We start from the raw sequence: 8,811 nt of genomic DNA, 5'->3' as shown, positions 1-8,811 counted from the left end.
GCAGATGCGCGGCCGGGCGCGGTCCCTCCGTCCGGGCTGTGCCTGTCCCACCCCGCACCTCCTCCCGCCGTCTCGGGGGACTCCCGCGCCCAGCGTCGCTCCCCGGGGCGGCTCCGCTGCTGCGAGGGGCGCCCGGAGCGCGGCTCCGCCGGGGCCGGGTCCCCGCTGACCGCCCCCCGGTAAATGACACGGGAGGGCCCGGCCTCCCCCGACTCTGATGACACCGCGGGGGTACGTGGCAGCGCGGGGCCGGGGCCCGGGGGCGCCCGGGACCCTCCAAGCGCCGCTACGGCACCGGGCCGGAGGAGCCCCCGCTCCCGGCAGCTGCCGCCACGGCTCGGTCACCCCTGTCTGCGCCTTATTTCCAGGCATTTCCTTTCCCCCGTCCCACTTTGTTCGGCTTGGATGCTGCTGAAAGGGAGGGCTTGGCAGCGCCGGGATCTGGATTCCTCTTTCTATGAATAATGCCCTTATTAAATTTTAACATATGAACCGAACAGGCCGGCCCCAGTTCCCGGCGCTTTCCTTCGCGGGCCCGTTCCCAGGCTCAGCTGGAGAGGTAACATTCCCAAACACTGAGGCAGCCCAACCTCTGGATGGCCCTGCCCTGTCCCTTGCTCCAGATGCAGGATGTTCCTCACAGGCGTCCCTTCCAGACCCCACTCCCAGCGTCTTTCCGCCGTGAGGGCAACTCCCACAGCACTTGGCTGCTGCCTGGAGTGCCCAACCTCACCACGAGGCGTGTTGGGGACAGGGAGGTTTTAAGACAAAATGGAGCACTGGATTTTTGGAGCTGCTGCTGGAGTTGGTGTCCCTGGCCCACAGGATGCCCCGTGCCTGCTCGGGCAGCGCGGCTGTGGCTTCGCATCACGCTCCTGTCAGGATCAGCTTTCGGGGCACTCGTGACTCACCACCCATCGTGGGGTGCCGGCTCAGCCCTGACTCAGCTGCTGAGTCACTGTCTGTCCTGGCGGCCCTGGCTGTCTGCACCGTCCCCTGGGAGGGCACTGCTGCCTGGCCGAGCTTTGGTCTCCGGCTGCCCCACTGCCCTCAGCAGGTGCCCGTCCTGCAGGCACCCGGAGCCTGTCCTGCCGGGGCAGCGCTGGCACCTTCTGGCTTGTGCAGCTCGTCTGTACCAAATGTGCCTCGTGTGGGCCTAAGTGAAAACAGCGCTCGGCTTGGGGGCAGAGTGGGTCTCAGCCTGGGATGATCCTGCATTCCCTGGCCTTTTGCTGCTTATCTTCCCCCTGGATGCTCTCTGGAGTCAGGATGCTCCTCGGCCAGTTCCATCCCAGCAGGTGTTGTGTGGAGCCCAGGGAGAACTCGGGCTCCCGGTGCTGCTGGGACCTTGCCCAGCTGCTGTGGCTGGAGGGACCTTTGTCCAGGCTGGGCCCTTGACAGAAATGTGGTGCTGCGGGGATGGCTGATGTCCTGCAGTGCTGGGTGGGGGCACGCAAGGTGAATGGGCCCCAAGGCTCATCCTCTACCCTCAGTAATGGGGGGTGAGCACAGTGTGAGGTCTTGGCCCTGGGATCTCCTCTCCATAGCATGGGCCACATCCCCATGGCCCCTCTGGACCTGCACCTGCCCCTGCACTTGCTCTGCTGTGCAGGGACTGCCACAGCCAAGGGCTGCAATTCCAGGTGGTGCAAGGGCAGGCAGATGCAACTCTGCATTGGGTGGAGGGTGCCTGAGGGGCTGGGGCTGTAGAAGGGCTGGGGTTGTGTCACTGGGGCTGGTCACTTAGAGCCTGCCAGCCTGCGTTTGCATGTCCTGGCTCTGGAGATGAGCATGGGTTTTCTGCAGGGACCAAGGGCTTGGGGCTGCCCCATCTGCCATCCCTCACTGGGGCTGTACGCAGGCACTGGGGCCTGGGCTGCTCTGCTGCAGGAGATGCTCAGCTGCCCAGCGGTGCCACAGCCAGACCAGGGGCCACAGCAGGAAACCCAGCTTCTGCTCCATCTCCTCGGGAGCAGCGTGGGGACGTGGGGTGTGAGGGGGTGATTCTGAGCCCTTCTAGGCGAAGCCGTGGCTTTGGTCCTGCGAGGCAGCAGTTGATGGGGCAGGGGAGAGCAGGGGCTCGGTGTTGCCTGGGGCGGGGGCAGCTGGGATGCAGCCCCTGACAGCACTCACCGATCCGAGTTGTCCCAGCGCTCTGTTCCTCGGGACAGGCACGGGGGGTCTGGGGACGGCCAGCAGCCAGCAGGGACCGGGCAGAGGAGGGGATTTGCGGTGGGAGCCCTCCCCGCGGGGGTGCAGTTGCCTGCAAACCCCGCCGAGGCTGGCGGGGCCGGTGCCCCCCGGTGCGGCTGGCGCAGAGGGGCCGTGGGCTGACGCGGGGGCTGCCGCTGATTGGGCTCCATCCTCTCCCGTCAGCGGCCGGAATGACGCACGCGGCCACGGCAGCGCTCAGCCCGTGGCTCCCGCTCCGGCCGGCGGGCGAGCGGGACCCGGCGCCTCTCGCCGCCCCACGGGCACTGCTGGGCACCACGGAGCCTCCACGGGCTCCTCTTCCTCCCCGCTGCGGGGCTGCCCTGCTCAGCCCGGCTGCCTCCAGCCTCAGCATCCTCGAACCGCTGAGCCGGGGCGCGGCGCCTGTCGCTGCGACCGCGGGCGGGCGGACACCGGGATGCCAGCAAGCACCTGGGAAGGGGTTGTTGTCCTTGCGCCGGGCAGGGCTGGGGTGCAGGAATCCCTCCCAGAGTGGTTAGCTGTCTCCCCAGCTCTGCCGGCCTCAAGCAGGGCGCAGTGACCGCGGGGCTGCCCTCACCAAGGGGTCAAGCGCCTGGGCTGGCAGTGCCAGGCAGGCAGCGGGCAGTGCTGGCACTGGCAGCCAGCCCCTCCGCGGCCAGCAGCCCTGGAGAAGGGAGCTTTGTTCCCTGGGCATCCAGCCCAGCAGTGGCCCCTGCTATCCGTGGGCAGCTGCAGGTGGGTGTGGGCAGGGTGGCTTGGTGGGGTTTGGGGTGGGCTGGCAGAGGAAGGGGCAGCCATTCGGCAAGTCTTGGGATAGAAAGGGGGATCCCATGGCCAAGGATCCTTGTGCTGCCCTTCTTCCCATGGGGCACAGGCAAGCACAGCGGTGCCCTGAGCTGGGGTAGTCCCACATGGGGCCAGGGGGGACAAACCCCAACACTGGCAAGCCCGGAGAGACAACCTGGTGGTTTTGTGCCACTGGGTGACCCTGTGTGTCCCCAGCTTTGCTCCTGGAGCTGCACTGTGGCTCTGGTCCCTCCTGGCTGACCTGTGCCAGCACCCAGCCAGGGGGAGTGGGACAGGGTCCTGGATCCTAGTGTGGGACCCTTCCTCATGGCACTGTGGCACTATAGGACTGATGCTGGTGTCAGAGGGCACCTGTTTACCTTGCAGGGTCTCTCTGTCCCTGGAGGGTCCAGAGTCCTCACTATGGGGAGGCCACAGAGGCAGCCCTGGGGACCTGCACAGATGTCAGCAGTGGGGTGTCCCACTGTGCCAGGGAACCCTCTGCTCCCACAGAGCACCTTCTTGCTTGGCCTGCCTGGGGAAGGAGCATTTCCAGCATATCCCTGGTCCAACTTGGTAACCGAGTGCCAACTCTGTGCTTTGCCTGCCGTGTGCCTCAGGAGCCAGAGAGCCTTGGCTCATCTTACAGAGGGTCTGGGCTCCCTGGCTGGTGGTTGCCCATGTTGGCAGCAAGAGTGGTGGGTGACAAGGCCAATGAGGGCATTGGTATTTGGGGAGGTCTGACTACTGGTTCTTGGGCACCCGGGGGTTTCCTCCATCCCTCGCCCAGCCTCCTTGTCCCAGGCTCTCCTCAGGGCTGCCCTGGTTCCTGGCGGGCGTGGAGCAGCTTGGCTGCACTGCGGGGTCTTGGCGGGGAAAGCACAGCGCAGTCGTCCCCTCCACAAAGCCGCACTGTTCAGAACAAATCCACCCAGAATCGGGCTGCATTTTTGTCAAGTGATTCATCAGCACGTGAATGGAAAAGGCTGGAGCCCACTGAACCAGTAACCATTCCCCGCACGGGAGCCACAGGGCCAGCACTGGTTGCACCCAAGTTACGCTGGTGGCTCGCAGGGCTTGGCACACGGGAGATGTGGTGGCAGCAGGGGCAAGGGGTGGCCTGTGTCTGTGGTGGTCCCAGCACACTGCTGACAGAGGAGCAGGCACTGTCCCCAGGCATGGTTGAGGTGCTGCCACTGTGCCTGGACAGCCCAGCCCTTCCCAAGGGATGGGAGCAATTGGGAAAGCCCCCAGTACAGCCATTGCTTCCCCCAGCCCTGCACTGAAGAAGTGCTGCCAGTGACTGGGGATGGCCATTTTGGGAATCCTCTTCCCTGGTCCCTGTTCATGTTGGTGCCACTGTCACCTTTCCAGAGTAAACTCTGTTGGCACTTGCTGGCACCCACATGGGGCCGTGCCCCCCTGACCTTCAGCTTAAATAGCCCGTCTGCATGCCCCCACACCCCATGGTATTTATAGAGTGCGGTCAGATTCCCTCTCATGGCCATGCCAGGTGGGAGAAGCTCCTCTGTGCCAGGCAATGGGTGACCTCTGCATGTCCCTGGCTGCTCCCAGCCCAGCACCTTTCAGTGGGGACATGAGCCAGGATGAACTCTGAGAGTGCCCAGCACCCCATTCCCTGCCCACAGTGCTCAGGGGGCTGGCAGGGTGCGGGGGAGCCCTGCAGGGTGGGGTGCTGCCCTTCCTGTTGGATGGGGAGATGCTCCTGGCAGAGCAGGGAGCCCTGTCAGGCACTGCCCTGCAGCCAGGCCCCCTCCTGTGTGCTGAGCAGGAGCTCGAGCTTCAGCACTGCCACTGTCCCCTCGACCATCGGCATCCCTGGTGCTGCCTGGGAGCTTCAGTCCCTGCACTGGTGAAGGGAGCTGGGCACAACTGGAGGCTGCAGGTCCTGGTGCAGGGACCCAGGCAACCTGCAGAGCATGAGGCAGCCCCATGTCCCAGCTGGTGAGGAAGGTTGAGCTGGCTACCTGCCCTGGCCTCCTGCAGGTCACTGCCACGTGCAGAGCACTCACATGCTGGCCTGCACAGCCTGGGCTGCGGCAGCAGCGTGACCACAGGGACCCTGCCATAGCAGAGCTGTCCCCTGGCTCACAGCGCCACAGCCTCACCAGCCCTGCGGCCAGGTGATCCTGCTGTGAACTTTCTTTATCACCTGCCTTGAGGGTGCTGCTGCAATGCTGCTGCTCACTGTCCTGCACGTGCCAGAGCCCCATCCCCTTGGGGACAGCGGGAAACAGCCGGCTCTGCAGCAGCCAGGCAGTGGGGTCTGCTGTGGGCACTAGTCCCTGTGAAGGTGGGAGATCCTGTGAGATGCAGGGGCTGAGTGGGACTGGTCACCCTCACCTTACCTCTCCCTTCCAGTGATCCGAGCCAAGGCTGTCTCTGCAAAAGAGGTGGATTCGGGGAACGATATATATGGGAATCCAATCAAACGCATCCAGTATGAAATCAAGCAGATCAAGGTAATGGGGCACATCGGTTTAGGGGGCTGGAGGAGTGGAGTGGCCCCTTCACCAACCACTCACTCCTGCCTCTGCTCCCCAGATGTTCAAGGGCCCTGACCAGGACATAGAGTTCATCTACACGGCTCCATCCACTGCCGTGTGTGGCCGGCTGCTGGACACCGGCGGGAAGAAGGAGTATCTCATCGCAGGTGAGCACTGCAGGGACGGCTCTTGGGGGACACTGGGACAGTGCTGGCCCAGATGCCTCATGTGCCCCACAAGGTGCCTGATGTGTGCCTGCTCACTGGGCACATTCTCCCCTTGCCCCTCCTGCTCCTGCCACCAGCCCTCAGGGAACTGCCTGGCTGTGTCCTGGCTGTGCTCAGCAGCCCCGAGCCATGGTGGGGACAGCTGGGGGACAAGCCTCTGCTCCCCAGAGGTCACCAGGGACAGAGCACAGTGGTGAGGGGCCCCAGGTACCATGAGTCAACGCAGGGTCTCGAGGCCCTGGGGGGGACCCCCTTGAATGGTCTGTCTGGCCTCTCCCCAGGCAAGTCAGAGGGCAATGGCAAGATGCACATCACGCTCTGTGACTTGGTGTCCACCTGGGACTCGCTGACCCCAACCCAGAAGAAGAGCCTAAACCAGCGGTACCAGATGGGCTGCGAGTGCAAGGTGAGCAACCAGGCTACCTCCACATGCCTCATACCAGGGAGGGTCTGCAGCCCCCAGGCAGGGGTGGGCTCCACAATGAGATGCTCTTCCCTGTCCTTCAAGGGTGACATTGTGCACAGCATGTGGCTGGGCAGACAGGAAGGGCAGCCCTGCCTCTGTCTTCCTCCGTCTGGGAACCAAGGCCAGCCCTGGGACTGGCAACCAGGGGTTCCCCAGTTCCCTGCACTGGGGTTGCATCACCAGCGTGTCCCTCAGGGCAGGGTGAGCCTGGCATCCCTGTCCAGAGCTGGGGGGGTGGATGAAGCAGAGCGTGCTGCTTCCCCCTGGCCCAGTGCCCCCTTGGGTTGGTGGGTGACTGTTACTGCTGAAGATGAATAGATCACACGGACACAGGTCGAGGTGTGGTGAAAGAAAGAGCAGAGTTTACTTTTCCTTCCAGAATTTATAGGCTTTTGACCACGGCCAGGGATGGGATGGTCAGGATAACACTTTCTCACTGCACTGGCCATGAGAGATGCCCATCACAGGATGTGTAACAGAAAGAATGTACACATATCTATGTTTACAGTTACTGTCCTGGGAAAGTCCTTAGAAAACCATGTCAGCAAGCTCAGAAGCTGAGTTTTCAGGGCGACAGGTGACAGTCTCTGTTACACACAGATCTCGCGCTGCCTCTCCATCCCCTGTTTCGTGTCCTCCTCGGATGAGTGTCTCTGGACAGACTGGGCGATGGAGAAGAACAACGTGGATGGGCGGCAGGCGAAGCACTACGCCTGCATCAAGAGGAGCGACGGCTCATGCGCCTGGTACCGCGGCATGGCCCCCCCCAAGCAAGAGTTTCTCGACATCGAGGACCCCTAAGCCAAAAGAGCGCATTCCAGTAGCCAGTAGAAAAAACCTGCGAGATGTTAGACTGGTCCACGCTGATATCAAATCCTGGAGACAGCATGAAAATCCACTCGGCCGCAGGGGGCCCTGGTGGCTGCCACACGTGTGTGGGGGACAGGGACAGGGACCTGCTCTGTTGCGGGCTCCTGGCAGCCCACAGCTGTACTGGGCGTCCTTTGCTCGTGGCAGGGCTGAGCAGGGTGTGGGGACCTCCATGCCAGGGTCACAATCCCCCAGCCATGCTTGGCTCTGGCAGCTGTGAAGGAAGCAAGCTCTTTGTGAGTGGTGGGAGCTGCCCTGGCTGCGTAGCAGGTCTACCAGTGCCCCGCTGCAGGAGCCTCCCCCACAGCTCCAGATACACAGCCCTCCCCACCGCAGCACCTGGCAACCTGCTGTACCCCTTCCCCCTCCACCTACCTCCCCTTTCAGGGTGCCAAAAGGGTACCCCTCTGGGCAGGGGCTCTGGGGGGCTTTTCCATGTGGCAGAACCCCCAGCAAGGGGCTCCAGGCCTTTCACAGGGCCAGACGACTCCTGCACAGGTGCCTTGTCCAGAAAGCTGGAGGGGCATGTTAGCATATCTGGGGTCACCCCTGACATGCACCCGTGCACTGTTGCCCCTCTCTCCACATGGTCCTCTCTCCAGGGGTCTCCGTCCCCCTGCAACCACCTACAGATCCTTCTGCAGATGCCACCCTTGGACAGGCTTGACCCGGAACCCTTGGCAGGGCACCAGGGGCTGGAGCTGTGGCTGCATGGGCACAGGGTGTCCATCATCGCCTCGTGCAGAGCTGGGCCATGCCACGGCCCTCGCCACCACTGCAGCCAGGCAAGCTCCCTTCTCTGCAGTGTTGGGAGCGGAACCTGGAACTGGCAGCAGGGCAGCTGCAGGGAATCCTGTCCCCTCCGGTGACCCCCTCACACCCCTCGGCCCCAAGTTCTCTGAGCCATCCCCATGCCACAGCAATGCTGGTGTGCGCTGCGGGGCTGTCGCGGCACTGCCACGTGCACCCATGGCTTTGGGAGCGTGCCGGGAATGCTCCCTGCAGCCCTGTGCCAGTGGGGTTTTCATGCTGTGCGTCCCTGTGAGGTTTGAGATGTCGTACTGGACCAGTCTGGGCAATTTCAACATATTCAAGAGAAAAAATTAAAAAGAAAGAAAAAGAAAAAAATACCCCCAACCTTTACTCAGTCCCGACCGCGCATCCCGGGCGCTCTGTATGGCTGTACCCATTGTGCTCCTGTCGCTGCTGCTCCTCTGTCTTTGACTTCAATATCGCCACTTGTTTTGCCGCCGGCTCTGTCGTCCCTGTGCCGTGATTTCCGTCTCCTCGTCCGGCGCTGGAGCCGCCCCGGTACCCGCAGAGGGCCCGTGCCGGGAGCTCCAGGGCAAGGGGAAGAAGGGCGGGGACCGCTGCTCCGGTTCGGCCCTGCGGCGGCTGGGCCGGGCTCCCCCCGGGATCCCCCCGGGCTCCCCCGCCCTCCTCAGCTGCGGAGAGGAGCGAACCCCGCGGGGCCGCCGGCGGGAAAGGAACGAGACGGGGAGGGAAAAGCTGCTGCGGGCCCACCTTCGGATGCCGGCGGCAGCGCTGAGGGCGGGATCCGACGGCACCGGGAGCGGGACCGAGCGGGGCCACGACCGGAGAGGCCGGGTCGGGGCCGAGGCACCGCATCGTGGCCGGTCCCGCGTGGAAACGTCCCCTCGTGGGACCGCCCGCCGTAGGAGCGGCGCCACCGGCCGCCCGTGCCTCGGCAGCCGCGTCCTGCCCCGTCCGCGCCGGGGGCCGCAGCGGGCGGGCGGAGCTC

General features: G+C 64.1%; 2 protein-coding genes across 2 annotated transcripts in view; both read left to right on the top strand.

Moving 5' to 3' along the window:
• Positions 1-5,309: 5,309 nt before the first annotated feature.
• TIMP2 (TIMP metallopeptidase inhibitor 2) lies at positions 5,310-8,303 on the top strand (the record flags this gene model as incomplete). Its single annotated transcript, XM_015645282.3, has 4 exons — positions 5,310-5,462; positions 5,545-5,653; positions 5,995-6,119; positions 6,780-8,303. Coding segments are annotated over 4 exons (588 nt in total), but the record flags the coding sequence as incomplete, so codon positions are not given.
• USP36 (ubiquitin specific peptidase 36) overlaps positions 8,019-8,811 on the top strand; it is a 10,802-nt gene continuing 10,009 nt past the window's right edge. Inside the window, exons 1-2 of the mRNA XM_019008482.1 lie at positions 8,019-8,118; positions 8,371-8,657. Of these exons, the coding sequence (XP_018864027.1) occupies positions 8,019-8,118; positions 8,371-8,657 (387 nt within the window). The remainder of the gene's footprint in view (positions 8,119-8,370; positions 8,658-8,811) is intronic.

This window comes from Parus major, chromosome 18 (assembly GCF_001522545.3).
Source record: "Parus major isolate Abel chromosome 18, Parus_major1.1, whole genome shotgun sequence".
Taxonomy (NCBI): Eukaryota; Metazoa; Chordata; class Aves; order Passeriformes; family Paridae; genus Parus; species Parus major.
Note: the sequence above shows the minus strand (reverse complement) of the source record. Positions and strands in the feature narration are given on the sequence as shown.